We start from the raw sequence: 24486 nt of genomic DNA on the forward strand, positions 1-24486 counted from the left end.
TCAGATCCTGTTTAATTTATTTAACAATTCATCACTTAGGCAATAAATAAAAGAAAACAAGCTTCAACACTTGCAGATACAGAAATTAAAGGTATTACTGTTCGACACTTATAATGGGTAAATGTCTTATTGTTCATATAGATACATGCAGTAAATTAAACAAGAAAAACATTTAAAGGTAGAAATAAATAAAATGCAATGCACTTAAACAAAAAGCAACAAGTTAACATCTCAAAACATCTGAATTTTAGTCCAAACAAAATACTTAAAGCATAGAATTTTAAAAGCAAATATTGGTAAATATTCATATAGTTTGTCCAAAAAATATAAAGTTGTTTAGGCTAAAAATTGAACATGCATCTCTTAACTTCACCAAACTTTGTAAAAAAAGTAACAAAAACTCACATAATTACCTTAAAGTAATAACATTTTAAGTGCGATGACAAAAATAGAAACACTTATGAGTTAAACAGCTAACATACATCGAAGGAGATTTCATAGCCATCATAAGGTGTTCATTCACCACGGTCACATGTCAGGGGAGATGGGTTCGTATGTCTGTAGAATGGTTCCATATTTCTGCTCTCGAGGAATGTTCACAAAACATCTGAATTCATTTCCTACCTACTTTCACTTTAAGTGTAATTTCATTATACTATACTTACTTACTTAATTTAAATCGTTTTTGATAAGGTTTGAATACCGGTTTCATTTTAAGACATACTTTTCTACCACATTGTTATTGAAAAGAGAAGTATTCCATGATAATTTCTACCCAACAATGTGTAAAAAAAACACCAGACTAAAAAGCATAAAATTATTCTTAACCCAAAGATGTATTGTGACCTTCCAAGGCCAAATGCTGGTATGTGTTCATCTGTTGCAGGCTTGGGCCCGGGCCTACTTGGCCTTGCCCTGGTTGGCGACCTTCTCAATGGCGGCCTTGACCTGAGCTTCATCTGCCAGATAGTAGTGCTTCACGGGCCTCATGTTCTCGTCCAGCTCATACACTAGCGGGATCGCTGCAAGGGGAAAAAGGCCATGTTTATATTGAGCCATGTTCTGGGAAACAAGGCTTAATGCATGTGTGTTAAGTGTTGTCTCAGACTAGCCTGTGCTATATGCACTTGCTAATCTGGTACAACACATTTCGCTTTTAAGGATTTTTTTGTTAAAAGGAGTTTTTTTACTAAATGAACAAGAAACCGTCAAACGGTGAAGCACCCCAAAGGTTGTTTTTTTGTCACAATATTGCACTATATATTCAGATAAAAGGAAACGTCTTGTGGGGAATAACTTTGGACAAAATAATACGATGGATGGTTTAGCAACTTAAAAATTTCAAAGGACCATAACTCTCTAAATAAATCATCTAACCAGAACCCACTAATAACATGCGCATCTCCTCAAGGTAGTTAAGCTTCCCATAAAGCTTCATTGAAGTCCAGTCAGTAGTTGGGGAGAAATAGCCCGGACAAGAATTGCACTATTTGTACAGTTTATAGAAAATTTCAAAGGGCCATAACTCTGTAAAAAATCATCCAACCATAACTGGCTGATGATATGCACATCTCCTCTTGGTAGTAAAGCTTCCCATAAAGTTTCATTGAGTTCTGGTCATTAGTTGCTGAGAAATAGCCCGGACAAGAATTGCACTATATGTACAGTTAATGGAAAATTTCAAAGGGCCATAACTCTGTGAAAAATCATCCCACCACAACCCGCTGATAATATGCACATCTCCTTTTGGTAGTAAAGCTTCCCATAAAGTTTCATTGAATTCCAGTCATTAGTTGCTGAGAAATAGCCCGGATCAGAATTGCACTATATGTACAGTTAATGGAAAATTTCAAAGGGCCATAACTCTGTGAAAAATCATCCAACCAGAACCCGCTGATAATATGCACATCTCCTCTTGGTAGTGAAGCTTCCCATAAAGTTTCATTGAATTCCGGTCATTAGTTGCTGAGAAATAGCCCAGACAAAAATTGTGCACAGACAGACGGAAGGACGGACGGAAGGATGGACGAAGCGGCCACTATATGCTCCCCCCCCCAAATTTTTTTGGGGGAGCATAAAAATCAAGTCTTGTCAGCAAGTGTTGTCGCTGGTTAGCCTGTGTGGATTGCACATGCCAAATTTGGGTTGAAACTTTACGCACATGCATTAAGCAGTTTTCACTAAACGAGCATGACTATAATTCTAATATATTAAGTCTGGAATAGGCTAGAAATTGGGAAACCCCACTTATCTGCCGCTAAAAAGAAATGCCACCAATCTAAAATAATTTAAAAATCAGGAACCATATCAACAGTAATTATTTTATGACACTGCCATTTGTTGATTTAATTTATCAGCTTTGTTTTAGATTGGTTTCTTCATAATTGTTGAGATCTGGATAACAATTGTTGAGAAATTTCCACTGAAGTTTAAATGGGCAGGAAATACATCAATATTGTTAATTTTTATGCTGAGGCCATATTACTTTTTTGAAATCATATGGACGACTTTCCATCTGCTAACATGTATGTAATTTATGTACGTTGATAACGTTTTTACGGTTTCAATTGTTATTTTGGTATTTAGTACACAAATTCTTACCCAAAGCAAAAAAAGGTTATATTTTGTAACATCAAAAAAGGCATCTGTGATTGTATGCCATGTAACATCAAAAAAGGCATCTGTGATTGCATGCCATATGATAAGTATTACTATTAATTTTTGTAGCATTCTCTATCATTATTTTTACAATACATATATTTATCAAGCTTTAAATTATAATATTGCAAGAACAATATTATCATTAATATAATGTTGTCATTATTTACTGATTGTCTATAAAACTGTTTTTGAGAAAATAAGCATATACTTTTAATTCTAGTATGCAATTAGACAAGAGAAATACAAAGGTCTCCATCAAAATTTATTAGTTTAGGTCAAACAAGACTATTTCCAAGCAATAAAAGTCCCCTACCTATGCAGGATCCACCATTTTCAGCATTATTTGTAGTTTATTTGTTGCCATTGCAACCAGAATTCTTTATGTAGGAACAAAATGAAATGACATGCATAATCTCCATATTGCCATCTATCCATGTGTCAAGTTTCATGAAAAAATATGAAGAACTTTTAAAGTTATCGCAGGATCCACCATTTTCAGCAATATTTCTAGTCTATTTGTTGCCATAGCAACCAGAATTCTTGACATAGGAACAAAATTAAATGACGTGCATAATCTCCATATTGCCATCTGTCCATGCTTCAAGTTTCATGAAAAAATATGAAGAACTTTTAAAATTATCGCAGGATCCAGAAAAGTGTGACAGACTGACAGACACACAGAGCACAAACCATAAGTCCCTCTCCAGTTTCACCGGTAGGGGACTAATAACTGAGCCGTGCTCTGGAAACAAATGGGCTCATTTTATGTGTGAAATGGTTTGTGTCCGACAATCTTGGATGATTATTTCAACTACATGGAGCTTTGATCAGAAGAGATGTCCTTTAAGCTAGAAATTCCATACAAGCGGAAAGTGGCATCCGTGATTAGCCTACTGCACAGGCACATCTGAGACAATATTTTATGCACGTGCAGTAAGCCCTGTTTTCCCAGAGTGCACCTCAATTTGATTTCATCAGACAGTCTGACAATACTGAGGTTATCCCAGGTATTGCAGAGAATGTTTTCCTGGTTCCTACCGGTGGGTACATTCAGCTCTGGGATTTCCTCATCAGACACGTTGTCAAGGTACTTGATCAGGGCGCGCAGGCTGTTACCATGGGCAGAGATCACCACCCTCTTGCCCGACTGTAACACACAACAGGAAATCTAATGACAACTGGAAGGTTATCTGTATTACGATTGTTTAATAAAACTTGTCATGATTATAAACTAGAACTTGTGACAATTATAAACTAAAACATATCACGATTAAAGACTAGAACATGTCCCTGCAGTGACGAACACCCCCTCTACACTCTATGTAGTAATATTAATGAAGTTGTAATAATGAACAAATTGACTCTGAAGTGTGGCCAGTTGACTCAAGACATGGTTTTTTTTTCTTTGTAGAGAGCCATGATACAATGTTACATACCAAATATTTAACCTTTGGGCCTTGTGGTTTCAGTAGAAAAACATTATATTAAATCATTGCACACAATATTTGGTTTGTGTTAATTATATTATAAGATTTAGGGTAAACATAATGGAAAACTCTTCTATTCCTGCTATTTCTATTAATAATAAATAAATAAAACTTCTGGGAAAACATTTTCTATTATGTGTAGTAAAATTACTGAAAACTAATGAAAGTCACACTTGACTGTCAGGACATGTAACTTTTTTAATGGGACAAGTGAAATTTTATAGTTCTAATTCAATCAGACTAGTGCATTAAACAAAATGAAAAGTGCAGTTTTGAATTCTAAGTTAAAAACGATCATTACTTTTGTAATTAATAATGTTTGATATTAAAATTCACACACCCATAGCTTCATATAATCAGAAACAATTCATGCAAATTGTAGAGTGATCAAGAGATGTGTTTGTCTGAAACACAATGCCCCCTACTGCACCGCTTTGAAGCCATATATTTGACCTTTGACCTTGAAGGATGACCTTGACCTTTCACCACTCAAAATGTGCAGGTCCATGAGATACACTTGCATGCTAAATATCAAGTTGCTATCTTCAATACTGCAAAAGTTATGACCAATGTCAAAGTTTTTGGACGGATGGATGGACGGACTGACAGACGGATGGACTGACGAACAGTTCAACTGCTACATGCCACCCTACCGGCGGCATAACAAGAGCTGTCAGAGGACAGCGTGCTCGACTATTTGAGTGCTTGACAGTTTAACGTAAGCCATCATGGGGAAATTGTTTATTAGAAATAATTTATTAGAGGATCTTCAAAAATAAAAAAAGGAACAAAAATATTTATTTTTTTTTGGGGGGGAGGGGGTAGGGGGGGTAGAGGGGGGTATAATATGGGGTGCGGTAATTTATTAGATAATGTTTAAAAAAAATGGGGGGGGGTGGGGGATAGGGGGGGGGTGAGAGGGGGGGTATAATGTGGGGTGTGGTAATTTATTAGATGATGTTTAAAAAAAAAATCAATTTTTTTTTGGGGGGGGGGGAGGGTTGGGGGGGGGGGGTAGGGGGGTGGGCGGTGAGAGGGGGGTATAATGTGGTTGTGGTAATAGACCCTTTTCACAATTCTACCGTTGTTGCTATTTTTAGATATCACGTGACTCGCAGAACTCCAGAACGAGACTGAACGTGTATAAATTTCCAATAGTCCCACGCAACGCCGCATCTGATTTCAACCTCTTCACTCTTTTGAACATTCGGAGATGTAACTACTTAGAAATCACAATATGACATTGTCAGAATAAGGTATAAATATGTACATGACATTATAAAGTCAAAATATTAAATAAATTGTCTTGATTAAAATACTTGTTTTTCTTCACTTTTTTCACACATTTCACGAGCATTGTTAGAGCTTTTATATCGCGCTGAATGAATAAAGATCTATCTTGTTTATTGATACATCTGTGGTTCAATAGCCCCTGTGTTCCAGATAAACCCATTATCTCGTTATGATCAGATACTGTGCCGACAAATACTAAATAGCAGCATGGTGTCATAAACCACCCCTGGTAGATGCCTGGTCATTGGACATCATGTATGGCACCCCAATGTCTTATCGTGGTGAAAGTATTACGTAGTCATTTCTAAGACTAATGTAACGCCAAATACTCAAACCAAATACTGTATAGATATTAGCCAGTTTAATCATAATAATACATAGAATGCCGGACATTCGTCCTAGCCTATTTTTCACACAGTCGGACATTCGTTCCTATGTTTTTTTGACAACCTGAACATTCGTTCCTTCGTTATTTTTACAATGCGGATAATGGTTCCTACATAATTTTGCCAGCCCGGACATTCGTTCCTTCGTTATTTGGACAGCCCGGAGATTCCTTCCTCAAAAATTGCTATACCGGTCATTATTATCCCATTTTATCAAAATAATATGACACTCGGGAAATTTTATCCGATATTTTAATATGTCGTTATTAAAATAGTAAAAAAATAATGTTCTCATAATTTATTATGTTATGTTATACTTCACATTGTTGTAATATTTTATTGTGATCATGAGAATGAAAACGTCAAAAACTATTCAAATATATCAACTTACACTGAGATCTCTAATTTGCCAAACCTTGCAGAAATCTAAAACTATGTAGGAGTATATATATCCGATCTGTCAAAATAGTGTTGGAACGATTGTCCGGGATGTTTAAAAAGCGTGGAAATGAAACAACGTATGAACGAATGTCCGCCTTGTCAAAATTAGCGTAGGAACAATTTTCCTTGTGAAAGAATGTTCGGATACATAATTAAGTGCTTTATACTTATAAATGCATTTGAAATATTTATTAACTTTTATGCTAAACACGAAACCTATTTAGCGGGTACCGCTAAAATAAAACTCCATAATTACATAGTCTTATAAAGAGTATTCGTTAGTGTATGGAAGAACACTATTAAAACAAGCATTTTCATTGACCGGGGTCAAAGCGTATTTCCGAATATTAAAGACACACACACACACAACAGATTTATGACATGAAGTGACATAAATAAATATATTTATTGCTCATAATCACGTTTAAAGAGAAAATCAAGGTCCATGCATAACAGTTCAGTTTTCTCCACTTTCGTTTTTTTTTTCACCTGTGTAAAAGAATTCTACAATATTGTCTTTCACTGTTAAAGAACATTCATAAAAGTAAAACGAAAAATGACATAACATTTAAGAAGTTTACGTGCTTTGCATTTTCTATTGGTTTTTTATGATTGATTCAACACACATTTTACACGTTCAATCGTTTGTGAAAAATATTACAGACCAACAAACATACCTTTGAGAATTTTAAGTTATATAACAAGGGCTGTTTGTAAAACATGCATGCCCCCCATATGGGCTGTCCGTTGTAGTGGCAGCCATTGTGTGAATACGTTTTTTTGTCACTGTGACCTTGACCTTTGACCTAGTGACCTGAAAATCAATAGGGGTCATCTGCGAGTCACGATCAATGTACCTATGAAGAGTCATGATCCTAAGCAAAAGCGTTCTTGAGTTATCATCCGAAAACAATTTTACTATTTCGGGTCACCGTGACCTTAGACCTAGTGACCTCAAAATCAATAGGGGTCATCTGCGAGTCATGATCAATCTACCCATGAAGTTTCATGATACTAGGCGTATGCGTTCTTGAGTTATCATCCGGAAACCATTTTACTATTTGGGGTCACCATGACCTTGACCTTTGACCTAGTGACCTCAAAATCACTAGGGGTCATCTGCGAGTCATGATCAATCTAGTGAATCTACTCATGAAGTTTCATGATCCTAGGCGTATGCTTTCTTGAGTTATCATCCGGAAACCATTTAACTATTTCGGGTCACCGTGACCTTGATCTTTGACCTAGTGACCTCCAAATTAATAGGGGTCACCTGCGAGTCATGATCAATGTACCTATGAAGTTTCATGATTCTAGGCCCAAGCGTTCTTGAGTTATCATCTGACAACCACCTGGTGGACGGACCGACCGACAGACCGACCGACAGACCGACATAAGCAAAGCAATATACCCCCTCTTCTTCGAAGGGGGGCATAATAACGTTTTTTACTATACAGCTACTGTATATCTTTGTTTTGTGCAATTACAAATGTATCAATATTTATTCTTCAGATCACATTTGCTCTGATGACAACGGGTATCTTGAATTTGAATCAAGATTAAATAAAATGTATATATATACACACGTATACACTAGTGGTACTATATGACTTTCAAATATGAGTTAGTTGTGAGAATGTTTATTGTATAACCCCTCATCAATTTATTGACTAAACAACACATCCATGTATTTGCCGCAATTGTTTCTAGTGTCAGTGCCTATGAATGTAATTAATAAAAATCAACTGGTTTATAATCATCAATATGCTCCGCCAAAGATCTACACATGTTCAGCCTCGTTCTGAGATTCTACGCACCACGAGATATCTAAAAATAGTAACGGTGGTCGGAATGTGAACCTTGTCTATTTATTATATGATGTTTAAAAAAAAAAATTGGGGGGGGGGGGGTGGGGTGGGGGGTAGGGGGGTGGGGGTGAGAGGGGGTATAATGTGGGGTGTGGTAATTTATTAGATGATATTAAAAAAAATAATTGGGGGGGGTGAGGTTGGGGGAGACTGATTCTGGTAGGGGCGTGGGGTATTGTTTGGGTGGAATCCATTGTGGTATTCAGGTAAGTGTTGTTTTGTCAAAGTAATAATAAAATGTGATCATCAATAAAGAAGTTATGGCAATTTAAGCAAAATGTTCAATTATCTAAGTGTAAAAGGGGCCATAATTATGTCAAAATGCTTGATACAGTGATCTGCTCTTGTTTATAGGTTGGGGTCATGTTGGTAAACAAGTATGCAACATATAAAAGCAATTTGTCAAAGGATAAAGGAAATATTTGGGGTAGTACGCAAACTTTAACATAGATTTATCAATAATATGAATATTCTAAGTATAAAAGGGGAAATAATTATGACAAAATGCTTGATAGAGTTATCTGCTGTTCTTTATAGGTTGGAGTGATGTTTGTAAACAAGTATGCAAAATATCAAAGCAATATGTCAAGGGACAATGAAAATAAATGGGGTAGTACGAATACTTTAACATTTGCTGCATATTCTAAGTGGAAAAGGGGCCATAATTATGACAAAAAGCTTGATAGAGTTGTCTGCTCTTGTTTATAGGTTGGGGTTATGTTGGTAAACAAGTTTGCAAAATATGAAAGCAATACGTCAAGGGACAAAGAAAATGTTTGGGGTAGTACGAAAACTTTAACATTTGCACGCTAACGCTAACGCAGACGCCGGGGTGAGTAGGATAGCTCTACTATATATATTTCATATATAATAGACGAGCTTAAAATGTATGTAGGGATGTATGATCCAAAAGATTCCTATGGAATATAAAAGCCTTTATCTGAGAAAACTGGGGTTAAGGCATGTGCATGAAGAGTCGTCCCCAGATACGCCTTTGCGGTCCCTAAAGGCTGATCACGGATGACAATTTCTGCCTAAAATGGATGTTTGTTTAGACTTCCCTTTCACAAAAATCCATACAAGAGGGCCTGAAAGGCCCAAAGTCGCTCACCTGAGATAACAAGATATTATTGGGACAAATCTTCTGACCAAGTTTCACGAAGATCGGAAAATAAATGTGACCTCTAGAGTGTTAACAAGGTTTTACTATAGCCATATAAGGAAAAATGCCCCGCCCCCTGGCAGCCATGTTTTTCAACCAACCGGCATCATTTTTGAACTCGTCCAAGATATTATCAGGTGAATCTTCTGACCAGGTTTCATGAAGATCGGACAGTAATTGTGGCCTCTAGAGTGTTAACAAGATTTTACTATAGCCATATAAGGAAAAATGCCCCGCCCCTTGGAAGCCATGTTTTTCAAGCAAACATAATTCAGGGGTGTCAATTGTCCCAAATTTGAAATCCGGAAAATTAAGCCGTAGGATAAAGGGAAGAGAGGGGCCCAACCCCCCGAGCCCTAGCTTATTGTTCTTTTTTTTAATAGTCTTTTTAGATGCAATTTCTGGTGAGTACAATGCGAAATATTATAAACCAAACCATCCGTAACACCGCAGGTGTATTTGTCATTCTAAACAAATGATATTAAGAACTTCGAAATTATATTAAATTGGACAAACCAGCGTATCCGAAAACGACTGTCCGAAAACATGTCACGATTTATCATTTGCAAATGAAATAAAATATGCATATCGTTTGACTGCAGAAAATGAAAACCAGTAACCTAGCAAATACGCAGTCAATATATAATTTGATTAACATATTGTTTTAAAATATGATATTGCAGTGCTTTACTTAGCCAGTTACTGCTCATGTCAGTGCCAGCCGCTTACCAATCAGAAATCAATAAATAAAATCGGTACCAAGCGCAAATGTCCGGAATGCCGACGATGCTATAACAATATTCGTTCTGAAATGATCCCGCACTAAAAGAATTTTGTCCCTACCCCCACCCGCCTTAAACAAACTCATCGGATTTACATTCACCTCAAAATCAACCCTGGACGGCTCAAATCCGGATTTCCGGAATAATCCGGAAAATTGACACCCCAGATAATTATTTTCGAACTCATCCAAGATATCATTAAGACCAATCTTCTGACCAAATTTCATGAAGATTGGACAATAAATGTGGCCTCTAGAGTGTTAACAAGGTTTTACTATAGCCATATAAGGAAAAATGCCCCGCCCCTGGTGGCCATGTTTTTAAAGCAACCAAAACAATTTTCGAACTCATCCAAGATATCATTGGGACAAATCTTCTGATCAAGTTTCATGATGATCAGAAAATAAATGTGACCTCTAGTGTTAACAAGGTTTTACTATAGCCATGTAAGGAAAATAGCCCCGCCCCTGTGGTGGCCATGTTTTTCAACCAACAGGCATCATTTTTGAGCTCGTCCAAGAGATTATTGGGATGAATCTTCTGACCGAGTTTCATGAAGATTGGACTAAAAATGTGGCCTCTTGAGTGTTAACAAGATTTTACTATAGCATTATATAGCCATATAAGGAAAAATGCCCCGCCCCTTGGCGGCCATGTTTTTCAAGCAAATGTAACCATTTTCGAACTCATCCAAGATATAATTAAGACAAATCTTCTGATCATATTTCATCAAGATTGGACAATAAATGTTGCGTCTAGAGTGTTAACAAGGTTTTACTATATATACCCATATAAGGAAAAATGCCCCGCCCCCTGGCGGCCATGTTTTTAGACCAACTGGCATCATTTTCGAACTCGTCCAAGATATTATTGGGATGAATCTTCTGACAAAGTTTCATGAAGATTGGACAATAAATGTGGCCTCTGGAGTGTTAACAAGATTTTACTATAGCTATATATAGCCATATAAGGAAAAATGCCCCGCCCCTTGGCAGCCATGTTTTTCAAGCAAAGGTTACCATTTTCGAATTCATCTAAGATATCAATTGGACAAATCTTCTGAGCAAGTTTCATGAAGATTTGAAAATAAATGTGGCCTATAGAGTGTAAACAAGGTTTTACTATGACCATATAAGGAAAAATGCTCCGCCCAATTGCGGCCATGTTTTTCAACCAACTGGCATCATTTTCGAACTCATCCAAGATATTATTGGGATGAATCTTCTGACCAAGTTTTATGAAGATCAGTCAATAAATGTGGCCTCTAGAGTGTTAACAAGATTTAACTTACTATAGCCATATATAGCCATATAAGGAAAAATGCCCCGCCCCTTGGCAGCCATGTTTTTCAAGCAAACGTAACCATTTTCGAACTCATCCAAGATATCATTAAAACCAATCTTTGACCATATTTTATGAAGATTGGACAATAAATGTGGCCCCTAGAGAGTTAACAAGGCAAATGTTGACGCCGCACAACGCACAATGGACAACGTACAAAAAGCGATCACAAAAGCTCACCATGAGCACGTTGTGCTCAGGTGAGCTAAAAAGAGGAAAGTGTCGTCCCTGATAAGCCAGTATGGACAACACGAGCTAATATGAAAGGACACTACGCACATGCATTAAGCCCCATTTTCCCACAACGAGACTCATACCTTGATGGTTGGCACAATGACGTCATGCCAGTATGGCAGCACACGTTCAACAGTGTCCTTCAGGCATTCACACTGGGGAACCACGGCCTTGTCATATTGCTGCAAATGAACTAACACTTTTTAAAAGTCCAATATGGCAGAATACCTATTCATCTTAAAAATTCAATGAAATATTCAAATTTGAAGGATTGGTATTCCCTAGAGTGTACGTTTTGTCCAAGACAGTCATCATTTTTTGTATAAAAGTACTTTATGTAGAAAATTGTTGGATTGTACTTGCAACAGAAAGGCAAAATTACAATTTGACTATTCAAATAGTTTTAGCATCCCTTAAAATTTAGAAATAAAAAACATGCCCATAAAAACAAAACATAACTAAAGTTGTACTCACTGCGTATTTAGCTTCATTAGTGGCTGACCTGGGATCACTCAACTCCAGAGCCGGAGGGGGAATATCGTAAGAACGTCTCCAGATCTGAACAAATATAGTTAACGAGTGTTGTTTTTTTGTTAAAATTCGAGGCCTTTATTTTAAAAAGTTTTTTTTCCAAATGGGACCTTAAAAAAATCCCAATTGAAGTTTTTCAAAAAAATAATTTTCTTTTAAGATCTCAACATTTACTTTATCTCTCATCTAGATCTATAAGTTGAACCATAGTAAATATAATATTGAAACACTTTTATTCTAAATTGTAAAGCATTTGTTAACAAAACACAGACCAACATTAACTTTTGAAGCTACTTGTCCAGTCGGACAAGGAGACCAAAATTTAACTTGTCCTGACCAAAAAGCAACTTGTCCTGACCATTACCGGTACATCTTATTCTGCTCAGTACTTTGCAAAATAATGAACAAGAAATATCTTTAAAAAAGATATACGGCGTTGATTGTGGTCGATGTTTATGAACGATCAAAAGTTATCTCTATGAGATAAAAAGTAGCGGATGCCTTTTTTCTGCGCAGTTGTTAGCTACATCATAAGCAAATCAATTACGGGGTGTTGCGCCAGATTTCGTGGCTTATTTTGCTTTATGTGATATTATTACTCAGATATCTATATTTACAGAATAGAAAAACACAAGAAACATGAAAAATAAACGAGTGCATATAGGTCAGCCGGCAATACTCGAATCTTATTTAATTCATAATTATAGTATAGCGAATTATTGTGGTCATGCTTAATAAACTGGTCTAAATGGATAAATATTTCTAATTAATTTTATCAAAATTGGTCCTTATCATGCAAATTTTGAAACCATATTAAAAATCGATGATTGACATACCACAATAATATCGCCGAATATCTTTATTTAGTATCTTTCTGATCAAAACAGACTTCAAGTGCACAAAGTTTACGAGACGGCGTTTATATAAAGATTTCTGCAACTGACCGCAAACTGACCTTGATACCTTGCGGATTGGAATGCAATGCATTACAGTCACTACGTTATTGTCAGTAAGACACAATGATCGCAACCCCTTTTGCGAACTCCGGTGATGAACTGTCTATAAACTCTGACTTTCACAAAATGACCGCGTATTGACCCGAAACCTCGCGGGTTGAAATGCAATGCAAGTAAGTACTAAATATGACAACATAGCCTTTAGTTAAACGCTTTTGCGCTGGTAATTCTCTGAAAATAAAAGGTGAACGCACAAACTGTATTTATGTCGAAAATTGATTGTAAAACTGTTCTATCTATTGGGCCTTTTCATTAGAGATAAAATTGTTTCATGCAGTAAAACAGTGTTACAAAGACGCGGATATGTTTCCAATGTTCTGGTGTTATACTCAAATCAGCCAATGGAATAAATGAAGTGTATTCATTCGTACCTAGCCGCGGGAAATTTTATTTGAGTATTATTGGACACTTACAAAGGTCAAGTCAGGGTGAAAAGCTGGCTTATTCAGCTAACGCCGAAAAAATACCAAATGCTCAAATCATAAAGACTTTAATGGTTTAAAATACATGTTAACATAATAGTAGGCAATTTCAATAGAAAAATAACTGACTAGAATAACAGAAAAACTTGAGATTATTGATTGTTTAACATTATACAAAGCCATAATAAAATCATTCTATACATCAAGATGACGTCACTACGTTAATTGTCTGTAAGATTGGTGTGTACCGGTGTTGAAAAATGCATATTATTTACAAGGGAGAATATTCTTGTTATCTTGGCAAATAAAAATGTTAAGGGTTGCTTCCCTTTAGAATTGTACAGTGTTGTATCACATGGAACTATCAGAATATCTTGCGCTTTGTCGTATAAACGTAAACAAAATATAATCGACACAGTTTTGTGGTAACTCCACATAAATAATGGATTTAAAATTTTAAAGGTATTTTTTCTAAGTAATCAAATTATAACGACCACTTGTCCCGTCGGACTAGTAAATTGTTTATTTACTTGTCCGGACTAACAATTTGGTTGTCCCAGACAGTCGGACTACCGTTAATGTCGAGCCCTGAAAACAGCAACAATAATTACCAAATTTTAGTCAAAACACTGCATGTTTCCCAATCCAAAGGCACCAAATCCAATTCCCAAAGGTGAAAAAAAACTGTTTAGCACTGTGTGCTAACGTGAGCTAAAAATTCACAGACTCAGTCATACGTTTATGATTATTCAATGAGATAATGCTGAAGTATTGCAACTTTATTGTTTTTGTTAGATTTTTGCCCTTTTTTAACAGTATTTCAGTCATAACACAAAGGTCAGTAAACTAACTGGCACTTTCCTAGGATAGATGTTTGACCAGTATTGAGTACATAATCAAACTTATGCTAGTAACTGACAGCTGTCCTACTGGAATCAGAGGTAAGCGGACAGTGTTCTTTTTTCATTCAAAATCGGGTCCGGTAACTGGACCCAATGAAAACAAGGGACAAAATTGTCACAAAACCAGGTTTTCATTGTGAAAAAAAATCTGATAAAGGGAGACAACTCAAACTGAACTTTTGAAATGAACAAACAAAATTAACCCCCTTTGTAAGTTTGTTTTAAAATAAATCTATTTTTAGTTGTGGCGACCTTGACATTGGAGATATTGACATGATTCTTTCGTGCGACACACCGTCCCATGATGGTAAACAAATGTGCCAAATGATTTTAAAATCTCATAATGAATGACATAGTTATAGCCCAGACAAGCTCATTTATGGCTATTTTTTACCTTTGAACTCAAAGTGTGACCTTGACCTTGGAGATATTGACGTAATTTTTTTCGCGCGACACACCGTCTAATGATGGTTAACAAATGTGCCAAATGATTTTAAAATCTCACAATGAACGACAAAGTTATGGCCCGGACAAGCTTGTTCCGCCCGCCCGCCAGCCCACCCGCCCGCATTCGCCAATCTAATAACCAGTTTTTTCCTTCGGAAAACCTGGTTAACTGAGGAGCTGCGCCATGAGCGCATGATACGCCCGTCGTTCGCCAATGAAGTAGTAAGGTAATAAATAACCCTTTGAATCATTTTTTTACTTCAGTTTATTTGTATTTGAATACATGGTTTATTTTATAAGTACATGAGCATGGAGCGCCGTCTCCTTGACATTCATACCATATCTTTTTTTGAGTATATGTATGCATTTCTTTAGAGGATATGGAGTTGAAGTAAACCTGTTATAGATATTTTGACCAATAATAAAAGAGAAATGTAGATGGGTAAGTGGTAGTGTACAATCGGAATAGAAAAAAGCTCACCTTGTTCAATTTTTCAGGGATACTAAAAAAAAAAAAAAAAAATCCATCGAAGGATATTTGAGCTACAGTAGGACATTCAATGAAATCACGAAATTTTGACGAACAAAGTCCCATAACTCTGGAACGACAATTCAGAATTCCGTCAAAAACGAAAGGGGATCAGGGTTTATCAATATTAAGATTGTGTTAAAATTTGAAGAAAATCTGTCAAAGGATATTTGACGTAGCGTACGACATTAACAGACGGACGGACGGACGGACAGACGGACGGACGGACAGACGCGGGGTATACCATAATACGTCCCGTCGTAGACGGGCGTATAAAAAGGATATATTGCTCCCAAATGGGAGCTAAAAGTTCTCAATGGAAGGATTAAAAAAAAAAAAAACTTTTTTTTAGATCTCAATATTTTGTTCATCTCCCATCCATATAAGATCAACCTTAGTAAATATAATACTGGACACACTTGTATCCTCAATTTTGAAGCATTGTTAGCAAAACAACAACAACAACACTTATTTCCCAATTTGAGTCAAAACGCCGCGAATTTTCCCAATCCAAAGGGACCCTGCCCCATTCCCAAAATGGTGAAAAAAACACTGGCGGAGAATGGCTGTAGAAAGCATTTGACCACCTATCCTCACACGAATTATGAATTTATGATGCCAGGCCGAACATCCAACCTTTTTTCATCGGATTTGTAGTCCAGCACTCAATCAAGTGAGTTGCGTTTTGAGAAGACTGGGCATAATGCATGTGCGTATAGTGTCGTCCAAGATTAGCATGTGCAGCCTGCACAGGCTAATCAGGGACAACACTTTCCGCCTAAATTGGATTTTTGCTAAGAAGAGACTTAATTTAAACGAAAAATGTCATAAAAGTGGAAAGTGTCGTCCCTGATTAGCCTGTGTAGATTGCACAGGCTAATCTGAGACAACAATTTACGCACATGCATTATGCCCAGTTTTCTCAGAACACGACTCAACTGAGCTAGCCAACTCAACAGTATTGAAAGATTAATCATGACCCTTGTATTATTTTCAGTACTTTTTTTACAATTTATTGTACAGACCAGAAAATCGCTATGTCACATTATCAGTAAAATAAATAAATAAAATAAAAACATTTTCATAATATTTTTATAACATTCACAGTCTGTTTGTGTACAGAATTTACACCAATATAATGAAACCTGTCTATTTTCAATGCTTAAAATTGAAACAAGGTAAAATACCTGGTACTGTATATGTTAATATATCTTAAATTTGTTACATTCTTTTTTTCTTTTTTTTAAACTACCTTTATTCAAAACTACCTTTATTCATCTAAATTGATTAACTTATTTCTGCCACTTAAAACAGAAACGTAAAAGTGAGTTTTGCTTTGAGAAAACAGGGCTTAATGCATGTAAATACAATTTTATTCCAGACCAGCCTGTGCAGTCCGCACAGTATTATATTGACTAAGAATGAACTTATATGGATGGGAGTTGGAAAAAAACAACCTGCCATTGGGAATTCTTAGCACCCATATGGGAAAAATATATACTTATTTCCATTGGGAATGGGGCCTTTTACCAGACCCGATTTTGAATGAAAAAAACACTGAATCAGGTACAGCACTTTCCTTTTCTATTGATTTTTTTAAAATAAAAAAAGTCTCATCCTAGCAAACAAATCCAGTTAAGGGGAAAATGATGTCTTCCCTAATTAGCCTTAGCAGCCTCCACAAGCTAATCTGGTAAGACACTTCATCACATGCATTCAGACACTAAAGCACATGCATTAAGACACTTCAGCACATGCATTAAGACACTTCAGCACATGCATTAAGACACTTCAGCACATGCATTGAGTCACTTCAGCACATGCATTGAGTCACTTCAGCACATGCATTGAGACACTTCAGCACATGCATTAAGACACTTCAGCACATGCATTCAGACACTTCAGCACATGCATTAAGACACTTCAGCACATGCATTCAGACACTTCAGCACATGCATTAAGACATTTCGGCACATGCATTAAGACACTTCAGCACATGCATTCAGACACTTCAGCACATGCATTAAGACACTTCAGCACATGCATTAAGACACTTCAGCACATGCATTGAGTCACTTCAGCACATGCATTAAGACACTTCAGCACATGCATTGAGACACTTCAGCCCATGCATTAAGACACTTCAGCACATGCATTGAGGCACTTCAGCATATGCATTAAGACACTTCAGCACATGCATTGAGACACTTCAGCACTTGCATTAAGACACTTCAGCACATGCATTAAGACACTTCAGCACATGCATTAAGACACTTCAGCACATGCATTAAGACACTTCAGCACATGCATTTAGACACTTCAGCACATGCATTGGGTCACTTCAGCACATGCATTAAGACACTTTAGCACATGCATTGAGACACTTCAGCACATGCATTAAGACACTTCAGCACATGCATTGAGACACTTCAGCACATGCATTAAGACACTTCAGCACATGCATTGGGTCACTTCAGCACATGCATTAAGAAACTTCAGCACATGCATTGAGACACTTCAGCACATGCATTAAGACACTTCAGCACATGCATTCAGACACTTCAGCACATGCATTAAGACACTTTAGCACATGCATTAAGACACTAAAGCACATGCATTAAGACACTTCAGCACATGCATTAAGACACTTCAGCACATGCATTAAGACACTTCAGCACATGCATTAAGACACTTCAGCACATGCATTAAGACACTTCAGCACATGCATTAAGACACTTCAGCACATGCATTAAGACACTTCAGCACATGCATTAAGACACTTCAGCACATGCATTGAGTCACTTCAGCACATGCATTAAGACACTTCAGCACATGCATTGAGACACTTCAGCACATGCATTAAGACACTTCAGCACATGCATTAAGACACTTCAGCACATGCATTGAGACACTTCAGCACATGCATTGAGACACTTCAGCACATGCATTAAGACACTTCAGCACATGCATTGAGACACTTCAGCACTTGCATTAAGACACTTCAGCACATGCATTGAGACACTTCAGCACATGCATTAAGACACTTCAGCCCATGCATTAAGACACTTCAGCACATGCATTAAGACACTTCAGCACATGCATTGAGTCACTTCAGCACATGCATCAAGACACTTCAGCACATGCATTGGGTCACTTCAGCACATGCATTAAGACACTTCAGCACTTGCATTAAGACACTTCAGCACATGCATTAAGACACTTCAGCACATGCATTAAGACACTTCAGCACATGCATTAAGACACTTCAGCACATGCATTCAGACACTTCAGCACATGCATTAAGACACTTCAGCACATCACTTCAGCACATGCATTAAGACACTTCAGCACATGCATTAAGACACTTCAGCACATGCATTTAGACACTTCAGCACATGCATTAAGACACTTCAGCACATGCATTAAGACACTTCAGCACATGCATTAAGACACTTCAGCACATGCATTGAGACACTTCAGCACATGCATTAAGACACTTCAGCACATGCATTAAGACACTTCAGCACATGCATTCAGACACTTCAGCACATGCATTAAGACACTTCAGCACATGCATTCAGACACTTCAGCACATGCATTAAGACACTTCAGCACATGCATTAAGACACTTCAGCACATACATTAAGACACTTCAGCACATGCATTAAGACACTTCAGCACATGCATTAAGACCCAGTTTTCCAGAGCAAGGCACACATGTATGTTCTTTCTGAGAGATATGAAAACTAAAACAGCATGAAAATGTTTACCCAATCCTAGGTTTTCAACAGAAACACAAATGTTTTTTCTTTCTGAGAAAAAAAATCATTAAAATGTCACCTTGACTTGATCCTCCCCGTGCTTAGCAGCCGTTTCTGATTTGTTTAGGCCCTGCAGGCCGCCATAGTGGCGCTCATTAAGCCGCCAGTGTCGGATCACGGGGATCCAGTGGAGGTCCATCTCCTCTTGAACGATGAACAACGTCTTGATGGCTCGCTTGAGAACACTCGTGAAGGCGATGTCGAATGTATAGTTTTGCTCCTTCAGCATCTGTAAGTATACACACATGATTTAACCATTTACAACTCAGATATACACTAAGATATTTCTGTAGTCCCTTAGAAAATCAAATTAAATTTTACCCTTTCAGTGCGGGAACCAGATTTTGAAGGCCTTTGCAAACAGTTTGGATCCAGATGAGACGCCACAAAATGTGGCGTCTCATCAGGATCCAAACTGTTTGCTATTCTGATAGTGTTGTTTGAAAAAAATCGAAGAAAATGCTAATTTTAAAAATTCAGCAGAAGACATTTTAGCAGACAACAAATTTCCCAGCATGCAAAGGGTTAAGACCTTTCTTACTAGATTTAAGATTTAAAGGCTCCATTTTCAACACTTAGAAACTAATAAGCAGCAAACAGCATTAAACCTTAACAGAGTGCTGTTCTAGTTTTATGCTGGTTTCATATACAAATGTAGCCATTTTCCAATTGCTTAGAGGGAAAGAATAAACATTTAATTAAGCAGTTTTTTGTATTGTTAAAAATATCATCAAAAGAAGGCTGTTTCAAAATGGCAAAATAACACGATTTAAGCAAAATAATGAAACACAAATTTCCCAAATATGGCAAATAAGAAATATATTTACCAATATTATAATTAGTTCAGTTGTCAGAAGGACATTAAGTAACAGTTCATATCATACAATTGCATAATGTAATATTTGAATAATAATATTTATATTTTTTTTGGTTTATAACATTATTTGTCACTCACAAAAAGCCAAAGGCTGAACAATAAAAGGCAAAAGTACATCACTGATGATAGCTTATAAAGCAGGTTGATTGTGCTACAGAACAGATACGAAATCTCGACAGACTTGAAGTGATTAATCATCAACACAAACATTGAAATGTATTTAACCCTTAAAGGGCCTTTTCATGTTTTGGTAAATTGAATAATTTAAAAAAAATTGTTTCAGATTTGCAAATTTTCGTTTTAGTGATGATATTTGTGAGGAAACAGTAATACTGAACATTAACCATGCTCTTAAATAGCCATAATATGCATCTTTTGAGGATTTACAAACCTGAAAATTGTAAAGCATTGCAACGCGAAATGATTAAATATTTTGGAGAGTTCTGTTGTTGTCGTTATATATTGGGAAACTACAAGGATTGAAGACTTCCTGAAACTCAACAGCCTTCAGTCAGATATTTGGTCTGACTGGTCAGAATTTTCTGTCAGATTTTAGGTTATTCTGTCAGACCAAAGAACATACATGAAATTTCAAATAAAACTGAGAAAAATGTAAATAATTAGAAATACATAAATATTGCTTTATCATTTTATTTTGTATCATATTACTATGAGTAATGAAGTAAAGACACAAAGTTTGATAACATCCACTTCCTCATTATTAAAGTCACTAATACAATCACTATTTGTATTGTATCCATTTAAAAGCTTAATGTCAGTTCACTGTTGTCTTGTTCCCAGTCTTTTTCATCGTTCTGCGAGTTCCCAGGCTCTGGCTCCTTTGGGGCAATTGCTGTGGAAAGAAATTATAAAAGATAACATCATTTTATTCTTAATCACATTGAATTTGTTTTGAGTAACATAGTTATTTGTTAAAATTCATGGTCTGCCTGTCTTCAAAGACTCAACGAATTTACGAGGGAGGGCGCTTTTCCTCGTATTTTTTCCACTAGCTCACGGGCGATTGCAAGTTGTCATCTTATCCCGTTTTGAATTTTCAGGCTTTGAGACATTTAAAAACGTCCACATTATTGACATTCTTTACATAGATGGTGACGTCATTCGTTATTGTCAGTCAGACCAGTGTGTACACAATGCATTATTGATATTTACTTATTTACTACAAATTTACTTAATACAACAGAAGGAAAATGAAAACGAAATCACCTTGTTATCAATCCCGTTAAACTCCGTGCATGTTCCTCGATATCATTGATAACTGCAAGCTGTTGTTTTGTTTAACTTTTACTTTTTTTAAAACTAAAAGTCGATCGAATGATGGTCAAATGAACCGATCTTGGCATGAAGCACGCACTTAATTACTCGTCACCAATATGGAGGGAACCAAATGTATTTCTAGAACATTCTTCACTGAACGCAGATAATTTCCGATTTTTGACAATAAGACTTTGGACCAATCAACAGCGGGTTATCTGACCGACATGCCCAGCTTCACCATTGGAGAGGAAGGAACAAGGAAGCTTCTGGCGAACCTTGACCCACACAAGGCAAAAGGTCCGGACAGCATCCCTACCAAGTTCCTGAAAGACTTCGCCCAAGAACTGGCACCAGTCCTCACACTACTCTTCTCTGCCTCACTCGACCAAGGTGAAGTGCCATCAGATTGGAAACATGCCATTGTCATCCCAATATTTAAAAAAGGTGACCGCAGTGACCCCGCCAACTAGAGGCCTATCTCACTAACCTGTGTTTGCAGCAAGCTGATTGAGCATATCCTCCATAGCCAAATAATGACCCACCTCGACAAACATCGGATCCTCACCGACCAACAACATGGGTTCAGGAAGAGGAGATCCACAGAGAGCCAACTCATCCTTACCATAAATGACCTAGCCAAAGCTCTGGACGAGGGAGAACAGATCAACGCAATCTTGCTCGACTTTAGCAAGGCCTTCGATAAGGTCCCACACGAAAGACTCGCCAGCAAACTTAGATATTATGGCATCAGGGGAAGCCAGTTCCAGTGGATTCGCAGCTTCCTAAGTAACAGGACCCAGCAAGTCCTGGTGGAAGGGAAGTCTTCTGACACAGCAACGGTCACTTCTGGAGTGCCCCAAGGCTCTGCAATCGGCCCACTTCTCTTCCTCCTCTACATCAATGACCTTCCACTACAGACAACATCACCAACTCGCCTCTTCGCAGACGATAGCCTCTTGTTCAGGAAGATCCGCTGCGCACAGGACGCAAAGGCCCTGCAAGAGGACCTGGACAGGCTACAAAAATGGGAATGGGACTGGTTGATGTCCTTCAACCCATCTAAATGTGAGGTCATCTAGATCACAAGGAAGAGAAACCCCATCCGTTCTACCTACTCCATCCATGGTAGGAATCTCAAGGTAGTGAAGGGAGGAACATACCTCGGAATCCATATCGACGAGAAGCTGACCATGAACACGCATGTAGCCACGACCGCAAAGAAAGCAAACAACAGCCTCGCTTTCCTCAGGAGAAACCTGACAAGCTGCCCACAGGATATAAAGGCACAGTGTTACCAGACCCTTGTCAGGCCAATCCTAGAGTACGCAGGAACTGCCTGGGACCCCCACACTAAGACAAACATCAACCAATTGGAAGCTGTCCAACGCTGAGCAGCCAGATTCATCTTGGGAGACTACCACACTACAAGCAGCACCAGCCAAATGGTGGCAAACCTAGGGTGGCAGCCCCTTGCCAAACGACGCTCCAACGCCAAACTTGTAATGGTGTACAGAATAACACACTTCCTCATTAAACCAGAGACCTTCTTCCACCCGACTAACACAATCACAAGGGGCAACTGCACACGCTTCTTGCTACCCTTCTGATGGACAGACGTCTACAAGTACTCCTTCTTCCCCTCCGCCATCAGACTGTGGAACCAGCACCCATCACCGGGCACCATAGCTGACAGCGTAGAGGCCTTCAAGAGGGGCCTGTCGGCAGCGGTAGGCCCGAGAAACAGATGTTTTTAACCTTTTAAATCAGCACTGTATATAGTTGCGCGCCGTGCACACGTCCCTGTACATAAACCCCCATGTATGAAACTGCCCCAGATGGGACCTGTTCATTACTGGAAGAAGAAGAAGAAAAAGGAATACGCTCGAATTTAACAAAATCTTTTATTTCACAAAATTGGCAAAGTGTGTATTCCGCCGTTTTTCGCCAATGTTCTATAAATACTTTTAACTTCTTGGGAAAACCCGAAAATATTTGTTAGGACATTTTGGGCCGACGAGTTAAGAATTTCTATCGGTCCTTGACCTTTTGTGTCGGACATGTCCGTAGGTCCGACGGAGTTTTTGGAAGTCTGGGATTGCTTATATAAAGTATAAAATACTTCCTTTATTGTTTGAGCACGGATGACTGAGTGGACTAAGTGGTAGACTTTTTACTCCAGGACTCCAGGGGTCAGTGGTTCAAGCCCTCTTCATGGTTACTTTTTTCTTGATTTTTTACTGGAGCTTTTTAGATCCAATGTTTACATTTATCAATATAATACAATTCTGCACTGTCAGCTGTTCATTACATATTGCTTTAAAAAAGGTCACAGACGCAAGCATGCAAAATATTTGTTCTTACAATTTTTTTCCTTATAAAACGGATCAGGAGACTTCCCTATTTGGCCCGACTCTGGACTCAGACACTAAGTTACTGACTAAGCAGCAATTTATTAGTGATTCATAGCCTTTTTTGGCTTTTGTTTTTACCTTTCCTGCGTTTTTAGCCTCTTCTAATCCGGTTGCAGATAGATCTGCGTCAAACCATCCGCAAAACCGGTTGTCCTTGTTGTATTCGCTCTCACCATGACGAATCAGAGCGATCTTATACTTTGTGGCCATCTTTACAAATGCAAAATGTCCTTGGCAGTTTTCTGCAAGCAACCTTGACCTTTTTTACACACAAGAGGAGTGGTTACTTAAAATACCGGAAACATCGGAATATACCGGAATATTTTTACAATATACCTAAATCTATATTAAACAGTTATAATGTGTATATGTAATCAAAATTTGTTATCAATCGACCGTGAATTTGAAATTTTAACAAATCTTATCTACATTATCTATTGAAGACCTCGTTAGAGTAAATTCGCCAAAATACAATTGAAAACTTCAAAATAACTGTGAATTAATAAACATAAAGCGTTACAGTGCTGCAAACAGGCACACATTAGTCGCTTATACAGGGGAGTTACTGGCCACTGAACATAAACAAAGAGTTTTATA

General features: G+C 37.5%; 1 protein-coding gene across 1 annotated transcript; it reads right to left on the reverse strand.

Moving 5' to 3' along the window:
* LOC127841172 (probable phosphoglycerate mutase) lies at positions 1-24173 on the reverse strand. Its single transcript, XM_052369811.1, has 6 exons — positions 23968-24173; positions 19343-19552; positions 12130-12213; positions 11739-11837; positions 3700-3808; positions 1-1022 (listed from the first exon to the last, which is right to left on the reverse strand). The coding sequence occupies exons 1-6, from the start codon at positions 24097-24099 to the stop codon at positions 901-903; spliced, it is 756 nt and encodes a 251-aa protein (XP_052225771.1). The 5' UTR covers positions 24100-24173; the 3' UTR covers positions 1-900.
* Positions 24174-24486: the final 313 nt, after the last annotated feature.

This window comes from Dreissena polymorpha, chromosome 8 (assembly GCF_020536995.1).
Source record: "Dreissena polymorpha isolate Duluth1 chromosome 8, UMN_Dpol_1.0, whole genome shotgun sequence".
In the NCBI taxonomy this organism is placed as follows: domain Eukaryota; kingdom Metazoa; phylum Mollusca; class Bivalvia; order Myida; family Dreissenidae; genus Dreissena; species Dreissena polymorpha.

What these genes read in the sequence shown, in the direction of transcription:
- LOC127841172 (XM_052369811.1), bottom strand. Translation starts at nt 24,099, where the DNA reads ATGGCCACAAAGTATAAGATCGCTCTGATTCGTCATGGTGAGAGCGAA. An exon ending in AGGCTAAAAACGCAGGAAAG is followed by an intron (nt 19,553 to 23,967) that starts GTAAAAACAAAA and finishes GTATACTTACAG; the next exon opens with ATGCTGAAGGAGCAAAACTA. An exon ending in TCATTGTGCCAACCATCAAG is followed by an intron (nt 3,809 to 11,738) that starts GTATGAGTCTCG and finishes TGTGTGTTACAG; the next exon opens with TCGGGCAAGAGGGTGGTGAT.